This window comes from Mesoplodon densirostris, chromosome 4, assembly GCF_025265405.1.
Source record: "Mesoplodon densirostris isolate mMesDen1 chromosome 4, mMesDen1 primary haplotype, whole genome shotgun sequence".
Lineage (NCBI taxonomy): Eukaryota > Metazoa > Chordata > Mammalia > Artiodactyla > Ziphiidae > Mesoplodon > Mesoplodon densirostris.
In genome coordinates this window covers 56,348,100-56,366,329 of record NC_082664.1, presented here as the reverse complement: position 1 = coordinate 56,366,329, position 18,230 = coordinate 56,348,100, and the positions used below count along the sequence as shown (strand labels likewise).

The following is an 18,230-nucleotide window of genomic DNA, read 5'->3' as shown; positions in this document are numbered from 1 at the left end:
CCACTTATAAGTTTCTTTACTTCCTGTGCCTCAGTTTTCCTTATCTGTAAACATACCCTGTAGAGCTATTGTAAGCATTAAGTGAAATTGTACTGTAGAGCCTTCAAGAAATGTTTACTATTTATTTATCTTAAGTCACTTTAGTTATTTATTCCAAACAAATAAGCTTACACTTTTTTCTGTTATCTAAAAATCTTAACTTAAAAATATGGTCAGAGGAAACCATGGTGGTATTTAAGGTAGCTGTATGCTCTGAATATTGGTCATAAATTTTTGAGTGCTATGATGTTTTGGGGGATATTTTAGACTATAGATTTTTATAAACTGTATACAGGTTTTTTCAGGTTAGCTATAGGTCTACACTTGAGTAGCCTCTGACAGTTAGGTATGTCTTTAATGTCTAATTCATTTTGAAAGATCCTTTCTTGATTCTGTCAACATTAATAGATGAGGACTCCTATTATTAAATACTTCTTATACCAGTCCCCACTGTACTCAGAAGAGTCTGTTTAAGCAAACTGGATCTGGTGGAGGGAGTCTAGGAGGTTTTCCTGAGTCTGAATGTAACACTTTTCCTATCTCAAGTCTAATAAGTACTCTAAAGGGTTCAGGCATCTAGTGGATGATTATTACTAATGTTAATAATCACGTTAGTGATTAGTAATATCTGTGTGAAAAATGAAGTGAATTTCTACCTAGGAAGTCAAGCATTTTGAAATACCCATAGTCCCCAACCTGGTCTCTGGCCAGCTTCATTATTACCCAGAGTCATATTTCCTGGGTTTGTCAGGTACCATAAGAAACCTTATAGGTTTTATTCACTTTGTCTTTTACTCACTTTTATCAATAATATTTTTATGTAGGCCAGGGTAACAATCCTTTTTATTACTCCTATACATAATTGCTTTCATAACAGCAATTTTATTCTGAAATAAGCTTTCAAGCAAATAGTTGTAATTGAATTATTCATTTATCTAGAAGCAAGTGATGAAGTCACAGAGGAAGTTGGGGGCCAGATTCTTTAGGACCTTACATTTCCATTTTAATGATTTTGGCTTTTACTCTGAATAGGGTGAGAAGAAGACCTTGGAGAATTTGGAGCAGAGGAGGGTCATGTGCTGATTGATATTTTAAAAGAATCACACTGGCTGCTGTCTTAAGGATAAACTATAGGGGCTAAGGGTGGAAATAGGAAGACCAATTGGAAGACTTATTATAATAATTCAAGCTAAAGATGATGGTGGCTTGGACTAGGGTGGTAGCAGGTTGTGAGAAATGATTGGATTCTGGATATATTTTGAAGGTCAAGTTGACAGGACTTATTGACAAATTAGAGTGGGATATGACTTAAAGGAGCGTGAAGGCTGACTCCAAGGTTTTTGGCCTGAGCAACTGAAAAGAGTGGCTATTAACTAAGGTGGATAAGACTGCAGGAAAGGCAGGTTTTGTAGAGAATATTAGCTTGGTTTTGGACAAATTAACTTTGGCATGCCTATGAGATTAGTGGTTTTCAAACTGTCAAAACTGATGGAGGACCAGTTTATTTCCATTCAATACATCACAGACAGATACCTTTGAACATTACAACAAAAATGAATTACTAGAAAAATAAGCTTAATGAAAAACAAAGTTCATGTCTAAACTTTTCTTTTAGAGTCAACAGATGGGGAATACTCTGTCAAGTTTCTAAACTCTTACTCTTAGTTTTTGTAGTCTTGTCAGCTGGTAGTAAACTGTTTGTGAACCAGTACTGGCACCAGTAATAAATACTTCACAGATTGTACTTTGAGTTACACTGTTTTAAACATCAAGTAGCGATGTTAAGTAAACAACTGAATATATGTCTTGACTTCATGGGTTTATGGAAATATATATTTGGGAATCATCATCATGTAGATGAGACTGGATTGAATGAAGACATAGAAGATGTCCAAAGACTGACTGCTGGGGAATCAGAATAAGTGGCTAGTGAAATGGGAGAAAGACCAGGAGAGTGTGGTATCTCCTGGAGGAGGAAGTGATTAAATGTATAAATGCTGCTGGTGGGTCTTATAAGATGATAACTGGGAATTAACTATTGGAATAAGAGAAGAAGGCAAATGACCTTGAAAAGAACATTTTCAGTGGAATGGTGGGACAAGCCACCACTGAGAAGAGCTGGAGATAGCAAGTATACAAGTCTTTCAAGGATTATTACTAAAAGGAGCACAGAGATGGAAGTAGTTTTTTGTTTGTTTGTTTTATGTTGAGATACATAATAGTATGCTTATATGCTGATAGGAATGACCAGTTGAGAAAGAAAAATTGATGATAGAGCAGAAACTATGGGGGGGGGTGACCTCAGTTAAGAACACAGATAGTTTGTCCAAAACAATAGGAGGGGAAGGTAAACTTCAGGCACAGGTAGAGGTGGGTATGTAGATGTGGCAGTGACACCTTGCGGAAAGTCTTTTTTGATTGCTCAGTTTTTGTCATTTCACCAACTGAGAGTGAGGATGGGGAGGAAATGTTGGAAGTTTGATGAGAGAGGAGTGAGGAGGAGAATGGGGAGAGTGAATGGATTAGGGAAATATAAGATTATTTTCAGATAGCACTAAGGGCTCACTCAAGGTGAGATATTATGAGTTTAAAGTGTAACCAGTCAGCATGGTTGGTGTTTTCCTTCAGCCACATTCAACTGTGTAAATACAGACCCGGTGGAAAGTGGGATGTAATCAGTGTTGCAGTTTAGTTAGGAATATGGAGGAGAGAGAAGCAAGGGAGTGGGTTGTAAGCTAGAGTGTAGTGTAAACAGCAAAAAAAATGTTAGGGGCCTCCCTGGTGGCACAGTGGTTAAGAGTCCGCCTGCCGATGCAGGGGATACGGGTTCGTGCCCCGGTCTGGGAGGATCCCATATGCCGCGGAGCGGCTGGGCCCGTGAGCCATGGCTGCTGGGCCTGCGCATCCGGAGCCTGTGCTCCGCAACGGGAGAGGCCACAACAGTGAGAGGCCCGCATACCGCAAAAAGAAAAAAAAACAAAAAACAAAAAAAAAATGTTAGGATCAGTAGATTATAAGAAGTCCTGGTGGAAATTACTTAATCACTTATTCCTTTCTTTGATTAATTAAACAACTTCTGGTTCATATTTATTTTTCAAACTCTAGGGAAATTGATATCAATCCTAGGCAAATAAATAACAATTTAGCTTGTACCTGCTACTAAAAAGAAAGTTCTTTGACATCCTTTATTAATCTATTAATTATTTATATTAAAGAATTATTTTTTTTACAACTCTAGCTCTGTGGGCTTTTTTTTTTTTTGATCAGGACATCTACTTTAAGTTACATACAGGTAATGTTAGGTCAGTCTTTCCTTGGCTTAATGTCATTACAGATTACAAAGGGAAATGAATTATTCTTAACTTTTAATTATGACCACTGGTTCTCCCTGTATTCTGTTTTTCCATATTGAAGGAAAACTCTTTGACTAGTGTTACTGGAAAGGTTTCTAAGAGGATTTAACATGATAAATTTATATTTATTATCCTACTTTTAAAGTGGTTGTTTTAAACAAAAGAACTAGCTTAAGGATGAATATAATAGCTTTTTAGAGTCAGAGAGACCTAGGTTTAAATGCTGATGATTATTATTACTTATAGAATAGTAGAATGTTTGATCTTGAAACGACTTTATGGTCTTTTGTCATGGGTCCATAGCTATTTCTGTGCTTTGATAGAGTTCATATTTCCTTTTTGTGTATACTCCCCTAATATTTTCTCCTGAAATTTACTTTTTAGATATGAGGTCTGATAACTGTCCTTCATACTAGCCATTTTGTTCAGGCATTCTTACATTTTAATAGGCATTTATAAAGGTATTAGTCAAAAGTATGACTGATTCCTCTGGAATATCATCATTTAATTTTTGTTTCTATTCTCTATCTATCTATTGACCATGATCTTATTTAATTACCACCACTACTACTATTCCACCATCCATAAACCTGCAACATTGATGTGTGTGTATATATGTGTGTGTGTGTATGTAAATGAGGAAACTGAGGCTCAGAGCAGTTGAGAACTAAGTTTATAAGGCTTAAGGAAACTTTTCAAAATATTTGTTGACTTTTTTCATTAACTCATTGTCATGCTAATGTAGTTTCATTAACTTGATCAGAGAGAAATCCTGGTGAAAGGGAGAAAAAAAATTTTTCCTCTACCCTTACGAATTCTTAGCTGAGACCTCTGTAAAAAAAGGTTAACAAGAGAAAAACAAACAGAAGCTTATTAACATGTATACCTCATGTATGCATAGGAGATACTGAGGGAAAAATGAGTAACTCCCTGAAGTGGCTTAGAATACAGATTTAAATATCATCTTATGGGGAAAGAGAAGGGGGGTGCACAGGGGAGAGTAAATGGTTTTTAGGGAAGATGAATGGAGCCCTAAAAGAAAAGATGGGAGGTATGATAGTTTGTGATAAAGTTTGTCTGGATGTAGTGTGGACTTTCAGTGTCTTGTTGAGTCAATTTTCCCTGGTTGATGAAACTCCTGGGGAGGGGATTTATGATGATTTAATTCCTTCTGGAGGATCTGCTTTTAGACAGATAAGGGGAGTTCAGAGAAAGCCTCTCCCCGCATTTGCTGTTTTTCGAGTTCCTATAGCTCAAAATAATCAATATACCAAAGCAGCATAGGTTGGGGCAGCATGTTCTAAACTCCTACAGTCATATTTTGGGGTGGCATATTCTGATACCCTTCACTGGAATGACAGTATAAAAGGTAAAATATGAATTCTATTTTTTTAATTAAAAAATTTTTTTATTCAAGTATAGTTGATTTACAATGTTGTGTTAATTGCTGCTGTACAGCAAGGTGATTCAGTTATATATATATATATATATATATATATATATATGCATTCCTTTTTTATATATTCTTTTCCATTATGATTTATCCTAGGATACTGAATATAGTTCTCTGTGCTGTACAGTAGGACCTTGTTGTTGATCTATTCTACATATAAAAGCTTACGTCTGCTATCCCCAACCTCCCACTCCATCCCTCCCCCAGCCCCCTCCCCCTTGGCAACCACCAGTCTGTTCTCTATGTCCATGATTCTGTTTCTATTTAAAATATGAATTCTAGAAGTAATCAAACAATCTTACTTTAACAATAGTTTAATTATTAAACTTACTATTATTGTTAAATTTACAAACAATAAATTTAGGTCTAGGACAGGATAAATAACAGTAATTGCTTTGGGCCACTTATCTGCTTTACACCCCTTTTTTTTTTTTGCGGTACGCGGGCCTCTCACCGCCGTGGCCCCTCCCACTGCAGAGCACAGGCTCCGGACGCGCAGGCCCAGCGACCATGGCTCACGGGCCCAGCTGCTCCGCGGCATGTGGGATCCTCCCGGACCGGGGCACGAACCCGTGTCCCCTGCATCGGCAGGCGGACTCCCAACCACCGCGCCAGCAGGGAAGCCCTACACCCCTTTTAGTGATGCTAAAAATAGTATCTGTGGTTTCTCATTCATGTGTAAATTGTTAGCAAAACCTTTTGGAATCATAACCATTATTAAAGCAAAGAAATTGGGACTGCCCTTTGCATTTTACCACAGTGTCTTTTGGCTTATATTGCCATTTGCTGCTTCTTTTCCTATTCGATAGTACTTTGGGTGCTGATTTTGAATCTGATTTCAGGGACAAATGGAAAAAGTGTACTTTGATCTACAATTCTCTTATACTTGCATCTAGTTATTTTTAAATCATTTTAATTTTAGGTAGTGAAACAATTTCGTAGTGGTGGTTACAATACATTGGTTTCTACTTGTGTTGGTGAAGAAGGTTTGGATATAGGAGAAGTTGATCTTATAATATGTTTTGATGCCCAGAAGAGCCCAATTCGTCTTGTGCAACGAATGGGTAGAACTGGCCGCAAACGTCAAGGCAGGATTGTTGTTATCCTTGCTGAAGGACGAGAAGAACGGGTAAGTAGACTTGTGGAAACGTAATTTGACAATTGAAATTTGAGAAACAGAGCCTAAAGACAAGTATCAATCTGTTAACATTCAAAGTCCAAACAATCTGTAGGTAATTGTGATTGATTTCTGTTTTCCTTTGTATTAGATTCTGCCTGTTCTTTTCTTGTAATTAGGAGAATTTTTGATTGGATTCAGTCTTAATATTTTTATCCATATAAAGAAATGCATTTTTGTACTTCAGTATTAATTTAGAGACACATAGATACAAAAATCAATATGTATTACTTTGTGTTACTATTTCCCTGTGCTTCTAAGGCCTGCTTTTTGTGTTTAGTTGTTTTTTGTTCTTTAACTACAGTGAGCTGAGAATGGTTTTTTTTATATTTTAAAGAATTGCCTAAATCAATCAACCAACCAACCAACCAATAAGAATATGCACCAGGGATAATGGGTAGCCTGCAAAGCCTAAAATATTTACTTTCTGGCCCTTTATGGAAAACTTTGCTGATGCCTATTCTAAGTGATAAGGGACTTGAATGATATTCATACTTTGTTGTAATCTTGGGTGACAGGTCTTCCTAAATACGATGTTGTATCAATACATAATATTATTTTGTGTATGTACACTAAAGTATTAACTAACTTTTGTAACTGAGTGGGACTATTTCTGTGTCTAAGTAAATAGTTTTACATTAAAGATTTTTTCATTAATTGTGATAGTTTTAAAAAATGATTTAAAATGTTTTATAAACCCTTTAAAAATCATCCTGAAAAATGAATTTCTTTTTCCCCCAATACTTTTCATGTGATTATAGCATATTCTTATGTAACATCCAGTTTATCTATAAAATGATTTCAATAAATGAAATGTCTGGCAGCTTTTAAAAGTCTATGTATTATCACTGAGTGGAATTGGATTCTAACTAATTGTATTACCTTGGCAACTCACTTAAGGTCAGTTGCCTTAAGTGAGTTGTTAGTTGTTAGTTTAGATATCAGGTGTTAGTTTTCTTATCTGTTAAGTAGTCATAATGGCCCACATTTAGTGAGTACCTACTCTGTGCTGGACAGTGTTGCAAATGTTTCAAATGCATTATTTTGTTTAAATCTTGTCAACAACACTGTAAGGGCAGTACTAGTGCTTTTCTTGTTGTATACAGTAAAGAAAATTGACACGTAGAGAGATGAAGTAAAAGCTGAAATAAGAGAATAGTATTTTTTTAATATATAAATGTATTTATTTATTTATTTTTGGGTGTGTTGGGTCTTCGTTTCTGTGCGAGGGCTTTCTCTAGTTGCGGGGAGCGGGGGCCACTCTTCATCGCAGTGCGCGGGCCTCTCACTGTCGCGGCCTCTCGTTGTGGAGCACAGGCTCCATATGCGCAGGCTCAGTAGTTGTGGCTCACGGGCCTAGTTGCTCCGCGGCATGTGGGATCTTCCCAGACCAGGGCTCGGACCCATGTCCCCTGCATTGGCAGGCAGATTCTCAACCACTGCGCCACCAGGAAAGCCCGAGAATAGTATTTTTTTAAAAAGCAATTTACACTTATATATAAACATCAGCCTTAATCAAAAATAGCAAGATACTAAATAAGACAGATTTCCTTTGTACAATATAGTTACTAAGTTAAGCTTTTATAATAATGAATTTTGAAATGATTTTCATCAAGAGTTAATTAAATAGGCTTCAAATTTAAGACAACAGATATTCCATTCTTCAAGTATTTAAGTGGATCAGAGTTTACTGTTTAGAATAAACTCAGACTAATATAATAACTGCTTGTCATGGCTTGGTGATTATTATAGAAATAATGTGATTTGATGTTTATTTGTTTTTACAGACTTATAATCAAAGTCAGTGTAACAAAAGAAGTATTTATAAAGCTATTGCAGGTAATAGGCAGGTCCTTCATTTTTACCAGCGAAGTCCACGAATGGTTCCTGATGGAATCAATCCACACTTACATAAGATGTTCATCACGCATGGTGTCTATGAACCAGAGAAGCCTTCTCGGAACTTGCAGAGAAAGTCATCTATCTTTTCCTATAGGAAGGGTAAATAAAATTTTTCACATTTGAGACATGCATTTGTCTTCTTGTTGTTCATTAGCAGGTCATGTATTGATATTTTTCTTCTATGAGAAACTCAGCATACATTCTAGGATGTTACAATGTTCACTTTGAGAAGGATAAGAAATGATTAATGTGGCAAAGGGAAGGAGACATTGGCAGTACAGAATGAAAGAAACTCAGTGTTGGGAAAATTAAAAATATCTTACCAGCCCAGAGAATCCTCTTTACAAATTGTGGAAAAGAAAGAAAATAGTTTTATTATTGAATAAGCATTAAGCCAATTACAATGTGCATTGTAAACAATCCACTGAGATAATACAAAGACAGAAAGAAATTCTACCCTATTCATCCAAGCAGTCACAGTCCTTTACATCATTTTCTTAAGACTAACCATAACTTGTCCTCATATAAGAGGACAGCACCATTTGCTATATGTTCTTTCATGGTTCATTCCAAATTCACCTGGTAATTGAGGTAGCCATTTGTGTTAGCTAGTTGCTTTTATCCAAAGAAATAATAAAGCTTCTCTGTCTCTATGACAAGCAGATAAGGACAGCTCAGAGAAAGGTGCCAAGGCTAAACTCTGCAGGTGTATGGGAGATAGGGACACTATCTTCTTTGATGTTTACATTTCAAAGAGATGGCTCCTAGGTCCTTAAGAAAATCATTTCTGGTTGGAAAGCTAGCTAGAGGCTTGCTTTCCCTTTACAACGATTTGCATAAATATCGAAGGGTTAAATAAAGGATTTAGGAACATTAGGTATCTCTGGAATTGCTCCCAGAAAAAAGGGAGGGGGAATTGTTTATTTCCATCTCTGCAAAGGAAAAAATATTCTTTCTTTCTTTTTAAAAAATATTTATTTATTTATTTATTTGGCTGCACAGGGTCTTAGTTGTGGCATGTGGGATCTTTTGTTGCAGCGTGCAGGCTTCTCTCTAGTTGTGGCATGCGGGCTCTAGAGCACACGGGCTCAGTAGTTGCGGTGTGCAGGCTTAGTTGCCCTGCGGCATGTGGGATCTTAGTTCCCCAACCAGGGATTGAACCGGCATCCCCTGCATTGGAAGGCGGATTCTTAACCACTGGACCGTCAGTGAAATCCCCCCCCCCTTTTTTTTTCAATTTACTGTTACACCAGATAGTGGTGAAGTTAGACTAAGTTGTTGGTGATATTGAATCAGTAAGAAAAAAATAGTTTGGTGACAGGGAGCATAGTAATGAGAGTGCTAGCTTAAGAACTGCAGAGATTTTGGTGATATCAAGAAAATATCTGGAACTATTAGCACTATAAAAATGAGAAACAAAAACTTTTTAAAAAATTTTACTTAATCTTTAAGGTAAGCTTTTAAAGAATCATAAAATCAAGTAATTATATTCTAAGGTTTGGAAGAAACCTTGGGGGTCATCTGGTCCAATTACTTACCAAGGTAGGGATGTTTTCTGTAGCATTCTTGTTAAATGTATATCCAGCCTCAACTTGAACATCTTTGTTAATGGAAATTGTATTCTTTTATGAGGGTTCATTCCATTGTTGAATAGTCCATATAGAAGAAGTCCCTCTGTTGAAAAAAAAAATCTGGCTTTGTACCTTTTGCTCATTGATTTAGTCTTGGCTTTGCCAACTGAAAAAAAATGCACAATGTAAAAGTTGAGAATTATGTTTTATTTGGGGTATTACTGAGGACTGTAGCCCGGGAAGGCAGCCTCTCAGACAGCTCTGAGGGACTCTTCCAAAGAGATATAGGAGGAGCCAGGATGTATAGGAATTTTGCTGAAAAAGAACCCTAGTAGTGGAGCATCAAAAGATTACTGCTAATCACAAAAAACAGACGTCTCAAGTAATGATTTTAGTGCTTTTTTATGTATGGGAAGATGCAAGAGTTTGGGCTCATTAAAATTATACCTTTGATATACATCTTAACTATCTGGGGCCAGTATCCTGTTTTTCTCCATGCTGAAACCCCCTTGGGGGCAGCTGCAGTGGCTGATGGCTTGATGGCCCCATCATCCTTTGTTTACTGAAATGGCAGGCGACTTTCTTTGCCAACAGCTTCTAGACGCAAAGAGTGGATTTGATCTTTGGTTTACGTAGGTGGCAGTTCTTTAAATATTTGAAGACAGTACCTCTCAGGTTTGTTCAACTGATTGTTCTACTGGTTTTCATTACCATGAAGTTTCAAAGTTCTTTCCCTCCTAGGCACCTGCTTTGGACTCACTCACTTAAATTTGCTAATGTTCTTTCCCTTAACTCAGAGCCATTAATCAGTGCTTTTTGGATATGCCTATTAAACCTAATGCAAATCCACTTAATAGGAATATACCTGTCATTTTACAAGACTTTGCTAAATTTTGGGTTAAAATGAAAAGATAGTATGTATTTTGAATCCTCTTGAATTTATTAAAAAACTTGATTAGGTTGGCATACATTTTTCTTAGTGATCATTTTATTTTTATAAATGTTAATTAACCATATGTTTAATGATTGTTTATAAAATGTTACTAGGGATGGAAGGTGAAAGTCTAGAACCTGTCCTTTTTTAAAAATTGAGATAATGTTAGCTCATGTTTATTTTTCTGTGCTTTTTTTCTTCCATTTTCTCTGATTTTTCAAGTGTCAGTGATTCATCTTGCCAAGATAGTGTGTATGAATGTCATCTTCTATGTATTAGTATATAATTCATTTGGGCCTAGAGGTCTGAGTTTATTTAAAGTGACTAGGAGAATGGAATACCTTTCTACTTCGAAAGCCTTAGCACCTCAGATTGCTAGATCTGAAAGGGACCTGAGAGATCACCTAGTTGAAACCCCTTATTTTATAAAAGCTTTCTATATAATATTTGGGACTAGCTAAGACAGAAGCTTCCTGATTCCTAATTCAGTAGTCTTTCTGATTTTTTTTTTCTGCCCTCATCTGTACTGGGACCAGAGTTATAGGTTTGTATTTTTTATCCTTTCCATGTTGGTGATTGTTTTCCTTCATAGAGATTATGGAAATAAAAAAAGGGTTAATTTACTATTCATTTTTTTAAAAAGTATATTATTATGTCATTTTTTAAAGCAGTAGGTCTTTCCTATCCCCTTTCAACGCCCCCCCCACCATTTAAGACTTTAGTCTTGGCATCTCCCCCGCCCCCACACCAGTTTCAGATAACTTTTCCAATAATGTTATGCTAGAATCATGATACTAGTTTTCATCTGTGAGTTATCTGTTTCCTGCCAGGTCTTAGACAGCAAAATGGAGAGAGTCCAAAAGAAACCAGGACTGAGAGCCTAGCTGCCTGGTGATGTTTTGCTAATGAAGTCATTACCGAAGGTTAGCTCTAGATGGAAGGGTGCACTAGTACTTTCAAAGAGGTAAGAGAAGTTTAGGAGATATGTAGAAGCAGGAAGTGATAACCAGAGTGTTCGTATGAAGAACACTAATTTAAGGTATAGAATCAGTGGTTTAGCAGAGATGAGTAGACATAAACAGGTAGAGCATTTGAGTTGATGTCATATATTTTGTGTTTGCCTGGTAGATTTTTTTAAACCTCTTTTCAATTATTTTTTAAACTTATAGGAATGAGGCAGAGTAATTCAAAGAATGATTGGTTCTTATCAGAAGAAGAATTTAAATTATGGAACAGACGATATAGATTAAGAGACACTGATGAAATTAAGGAAATAACATTGCCTCAAGTTCAGTTTCTATCTTTACAAAATGAGGAGAACAGACCAGTAAGTTGAACATGTTTTCAGATGCTCTTTATAGCGACTGTGAAATAGCTTTGGAAGTAAAGAGAATGAATGTTCATGATCAGAATGTCAACTTATGTAAAAATTAAGAATGTAAGCAGTGTAAAAAAGAATATTAAAGTCTAACTTGGTAAAACTACTAATTTTCTTGTATTCCTTATTGTATATATATTTCTACATGACTAATATATTTACATAAGTTCTGACTTTTCTTATTACTTTCTGCATATGAACATGTCTGTGTAGGTGTAATTTATCTGATTGTTATGTTACTCTGCAATATACCATAATTTGGCTCTTTCCCTGTCATGTTTTAGAATTATTTTCAGTATATTACTAATATAAAATTAGGCTGTCATGAGCATCTTTGTACAAACTTGTTTTCAATTTTTGTTTTGAAATTACAGTAAAACTTTAAATTGGATCTTAGACTTGTTTATTTTGTTTACTATGAACAAATTATTGATGAACTTAATGAAAGTCAAGAGAATTGAGCAAAGGTTACATATGAACCTAGAGAACTAGAAAAACAACCTCAAGGAAGATTCCTTTGGGAAGACTTATAGGGCTAGAAATATATGGCTCTTGAGAATTTGTATTTTATTCACTAACAGGGAAAGTGAGAAATGACAGTAGGCATGAAGAGCTGGGATCAGTATCACTGACAGATTATGACTCTTTATTAGATTATAGAATATAAATATAAATATAAATATAAATCTAGCATAATAGTAATTTTGAAGCCACACATTTTCTTAAATATTTGCTTAAATATTTGCTCTTAACATGGGACTATATAAACAGGAATATGGCCAAGTAGTAACTCATATAACATTTATTTATTTGTGTATTTCTTTTTTTTTTTTTTTTTTTTTTTTGCGGTACGCGGGCCTCTCACACAGGCTCCGGACGCGCAGGCTCAGCGGCCATGGCTCACGGGCCCAGCCGCTCCACGGCATGTGGGATCTTCCCGGACCGGGGCATGAACCCGTGTCCCCTGCATTGGCAGGTGGACTCTCGACAACTGCGCCACCAGGGAAGCCCTGTATTTCATTTTTAATGACATTTATTGTTTTCTTTCTAATTTTAAAAGCAGTACATGTAACAGTTATTTTTAAAATGTATTTAAAAGGGCATCTTTGTACTTTATAAAATTATTTTCTTTTTTCTCCTGAGATTTTAGTTGAAAATACCTAAATGAATTAAAATTATTTATGGTAGGCTATCTGTATATTAAGTATTTTTTAATCAGTATGTGAAATCTGAGTATGTGTGTTTTTATTATGTTAAATTATCATTAATCAAGACTCAAGAACCAACCACTGGAATTCATCAACTCTCTCTCTCTGAATGGAGACTGTGGCAGGATCATCCTTTACCTACATATCAAGTTGACCATTCAGATCGATGTCACCATTTCATAAACATTATGCAAATGATAGAAGGAATGAGACATGAAGAGGTAGGGTTCTACTGTAACTTTCTCTTGCCGGTATGCCAGTGAAACTAGAATACTTAATCTTTATTCTTCTTAATTTGAAGTCTTTATTATAAGAAACAAGTATTTATTATAAATAATCATAGCTAGACTATTTTTGTTTTTCTATATAGCTTCTTGTGATCTCAGTTAGGAACTAGTTTTCTGTCTTAGGAGAAGTAGACCTAGTTAGAAAAATGTCATCTGTGAATTTTTTTTTTTTTTTTTTTTGCGTACACGGGCCTCTCACCGCCATGGCCTCCCCCATTGCAGAGCACAGGCTCCGGACGCGCAAGCCCAGCGGCCATGGCTCACAGGTCCAGCCGCTCCGCGGCATGTGGGATCCTCCCGGACTGGGGCACGAACCCATGCCCCCTGCATCGGCAGGCGGACTCTCAACCACTTGCGCCACCAGGGAGGCCCTATTTAATGATTTTTAAAAATTTTCTTTTATTTAAAATTTTTTTTTTGGCCATGCTGCATGGCTTGTAGGATCTTAATTCCCTGACCAGGGATTGAACCTGGGCCCCAGAAGTGAAAGCATCAAGTCCTAACAAATAGACCTCCAGGGAATTCCCATTTAATGATTTATATAAACTGTTTGTAAAGCTAATTTAGGATTATTGTTAGATTGGGATCTGCATAAATGTTCTCTATCATATAGGTCATTTGGTATGTCTCTTTTATCCTGGTGGTAGTTTAGAGATTTAGTGATTTCTTGAGCAGTTTCCTGATTATTCTTCCTTGAGAGAGTCAGAATGATGAACGTATTAAGAGTGTGAAATCCAAAATGCCTGGGTTAGAAGCCCAACTTTACCTCTTACTAATTGTGCATCTGTAAGTTACTTAACCTCTTTGTGCCTCAGTTTTATCTGTAAAATGGGGATAATGATAATACTTTCTTCATAAGATTGTTGTGAGGATTAAGTGGCTTAATACACATAAAACAATTAGAATAGAAACTGGCACATAGTAATTACTCAATAGATTGTAGCGGCTATTTTTATTAGCTGTTGTTCATGAATACATGTAAATAAAGTAATTATTTTTGGATCCCAGCAAAGCCTATGCGTCAAAGTAACACATTTACTTAGTGCCTTCTACATGGCATGGTTTGTTCTAGGCCCTGTGGCTACATTGGTGAAGAAGTCAGATAAAATATTCTATAGGGAGCATATATCCTAGCAGGGAGACAGACATTTTCACATTAATATTTACTGTATTTATTATTCAAAAAGTGGAGAATTAATTGCTTAAGTCTCTGAATAGTAGAAGAATCCTGACTAAAGTGGCATTCTTGGGCAAGAGGGAAGGATGAGTCAGGGATGGTGGGGACTGTAGTTTTAGATTTAGAGATAAGTAAGACTTGGAAATTCACTAGAAGTGTTCTTGGGAAATTTGTTAAAAACAGTATATTCTAGCTTACAGCCTAGAAGACATACAGGTACCATTATTTCAGATGTTTCAAAAGCTGTTCTTAGTTTACCTTCATCAAGAGAGTAAATTTAACATAGATATGCGTGTTTTTCATTTATATAAATTTCTTAAATATCCTTAGAAAATTAGAATAATTGTTCAATTAAATGTCAGAAGTGAGAAAACAGTGTTTATAATCATATTCTATGTATTAATTTGTACTTTCTACAAATAGTCTCTCATGTACTGGGTACTGGGAATACAAAAATATTAACTGATGAAAGATAATTTATGATAATTTCACAGTAGTGTCATTTCTATTTTGTTTGACTTGGAATAAGTTTTTAAGGTATAAAAAATCATTTGAATAATGTAATATTGTTTAGAAAATATTTTAGCAGAGTAAAACTCATCCTTAGAATTGTTTTTTTTTTTTTGTCTTGTTTTCCTGTGACTTTTTCATTTTCCTTCTTTATAGGGAGAATGCAGCTATGAATTGGAAATTAAATCTTATTTACAAACGGAAGATGTTAGCTCAACATCTAGTGCTCCCAGGAATGAATATAATCCTTTTGCCAATGGCACCTTTACTAGTAACAAGAAATCTTCATTTACGAAGAATATAAATCAAGGCAAATCACTCTCAATGATGGAATCTGATGAAGAATGTGCTGAAATCTTTAAACAAATTTGTATCAAACCAACTGAAATTGCTTCTCTAAAAAAAAAAGCTTCCGAAGAACAGAAAAAAGATCAACCTGAAAAAGAACATAAGGAGGTTGTTATGGGGCCTTTAGGTACTGATGGCAGTTCTACTGCTGAAAATATTTTTCAGGTAGACCTACTAAATGATAAAAGGGTATCAGATGCAGATGAAGTTGCTGCCACATGTGCTATCAGTGAAAATGTAGGTAATCGGTCATGTGGATTATTAGCAAATTGTCAGTTTACAAATAAATCTACTAGTTCATTTACTGGAAATTTTTTAGATTCTGGTTATAACAGTTTCAATGATGAGAAATCTCTTTCATCTAGCTTATTTTTTCCATTTGAGGATGAGCTTTATATAGCTAGAACAGATGACAAATTTTATAATTGTCATTCATTAACAAAAGAGGTGCTAACTAATGTAGAGAGATTTTTATCTCATTCTCCTCCACCTCTTAGTGCACTCTCAAATGTGGAATATGAAATTTCTAAGGGTTCTGCACTTGAGAACTTGCTTTTTCTACCCTACACAGAGTGTTTACAAAATGATAAATCCACCTGTTTGATGTCACATTCAACTATAAATTCTCAACAGAATTTAGAATTGAGTTCACTTAAATTTATTACTCATCCTTCTGAAAAAAGTTGCCTTTATGGTACAATGAATGATAAGATTTCTGCTGAACCAAGCTTCTGTTATGATAAAGTACATAAAGATATTAAAAATGAACATTTAGTATCCAACCATCATATTCAAATAAACACTGGCCCTCCAAAGTATTTTGTTGAAGAAAAGAATCATGATGTTGATAACAGTGGCCTCCCAATATTGCATACTGATCAGGATGAGAGTTTGCTATTATTTGAGGATGTTAGTACAGAGTGTAATGATGTGAACCTTCCTCCCTTGAACAGTGAATGCAAATCTTTATGTGTGTCAGACAAAACTGCTCTAAGTGAAATGGCACTGGGCTCTCAGTTCTTAATTTCTGATGAACTTTTGTTAGGCAATAATTCTGAACTCCAAGATCAAATTATCGGTGATACGAATAGTTGGAAATCTCATGAAGATATGAGAGGTGTACATGAGGAAAAACTGAAGAATGATGAATATGGTTTTGACTGCTCTAAGGATTTATTTTCTGTTACCTTTGATTTAGGATTTTGTAGTCCAGATACTGATGATGAAATACTAGAACATGCATCAGATACAAATAAGAATAAAATTTTAGATGATCTATCTGGAGGGTGTTTAGACATTAAGGAGATAAATGATGCGAATTATGTTTCAAATCAAGCAGTAATATCAAGAGACCCTGTTGATAGTTCTACGAGTGTAACCATTACTAACCCATCAAGTGAAGATAAGCGGAGTCCAACTTTTGCATGTTTTCCAATGAATGCAACAAAAAATAAAGAATTTATGTCTCCTGGTTATTCTCAGTTTTCATTGCCAGTAGGAGAGAAAGTTATGAGTACACCACTTTCTCAGTCAAACACGCCGAACTCATTTTCTAAGAAGAGAATAGAAATGGCTAGGAAGTCAGATTCCAATAAGGGAAAAATAAATCTACAAAGTTTCAAAGAAACATTGAATTCAACTTTTGATGATTCGGGACTTTCTATAGAAAAGGCTAAAAGCAGGGAACAAATCAATCTGCATCAATCCTGCCGTTCTGCTAAAGGTAAGATTCCATCTTTATAAAATACAAATCTTTCTAGAATGATTACTTTGGATCATATTCTATAATTTTTCAAAATGTAGTTTCTCAGTATATGGTGTATTGAATTAGGTAATCGATGTATTATATATTTAAGTTGATGCTTACTGATCCAGTATTTATTTTATCTGCATATACTTATGGCATGTATGCCATAGGAAAGGTATTATGCTAGACACTGAAATGTAGAAGTGTAAGATTTGGCTCTAGCCCTTTATTGTAAAACACAAACAACTGTGTGACATGTACATTTGAAAAGATACCAGTAAAACATGGAAATAACTACCAAGTGAATAATAAGATGGCAGACATCTAGGAGGTTCAGAAAATGAAAACATTTTGAACTGGATTAGATTGGAAATGTTGACTTTAAAGGTAGGTTTCCATTTTGGGTCCTCAGGAATATTCATGATTTGGATATGCTGAAAATAACCAGAAGGGAATTTGGATGTTATAAAATGATGAAAACAAAGGGAAAGAAGGAAAGTGTAAGATTTTGGTGGGATAGTATAGAGGATTTATATAGCAAAATTTAGAAATAAGACTGTATTTGGAAGATTGAGATAAGACCATAGCAGATCTATAGGAATCTTTGGATTTCTGTGATCTAATTCTACAGAAAACCCAGAAAATAGATGTTTAGTATTAAAATGATTTAAGTATCCTTAAGATCCTGTTATAGAACCCAACTCTAGTTTGTATATAGATTATTATAGCAGGCCATTTATGAATTTTATTCTTTATGGCTGAGGAAAAAGAATAGTTGTAGGGTAAAATGAGAATTTCCTTTGTAAATCTTTTTCTTATCTGTTCTCATTAGCATCAAGGGCATGATTAATGAATGTTTTATTTAAGATAAAAACTTATTTAAAATAAGTTCTGGAAATACAGTTGATTTTTAAAAACTGACTATTCTGCATAGTTCTGGAGGTACTCTGACATGTGTATTTTTACTAAGTATGTTGCCTGTGATCCTTTAATATTTGCTTTAACATCTTTATATTAAGTCTGTGTTAATGGGTGAGATAATTTTTCTTTGTGTCATATTTGCATTAAAACTTTTTTTCTAGCATTGTGCTTAACTACTAGCCATGGGCAATATAATTCTGAATACATATACATTAAGGAACAATT

General features: G+C 35.2%; 1 protein-coding gene across 3 annotated transcripts in view; it reads left to right on the top strand.

Moving 5' to 3' along the window:
• FANCM (FA complementation group M) overlaps nucleotides 1-18,230 on the top strand; it is a 56,548-nt gene that overhangs the window by 19,671 nt on the left and 18,647 nt on the right. For all 3 annotated transcript variants that reach the window (XM_060096274.1, XM_060096273.1, XM_060096275.1), the window contains exons 10-14: nucleotides 5,768-5,974; nucleotides 7,810-8,023; nucleotides 11,599-11,756; nucleotides 13,081-13,236; nucleotides 15,146-17,060. In XM_060096274.1, the coding sequence (XP_059952257.1) occupies nucleotides 5,768-5,974; nucleotides 7,810-8,023; nucleotides 11,599-11,756; nucleotides 13,081-13,236; nucleotides 15,146-17,060 (2,650 nt within the window). The remainder of the gene's footprint in view (nucleotides 1-5,767; nucleotides 5,975-7,809; nucleotides 8,024-11,598; nucleotides 11,757-13,080; nucleotides 13,237-15,145; nucleotides 17,061-18,230) is intronic.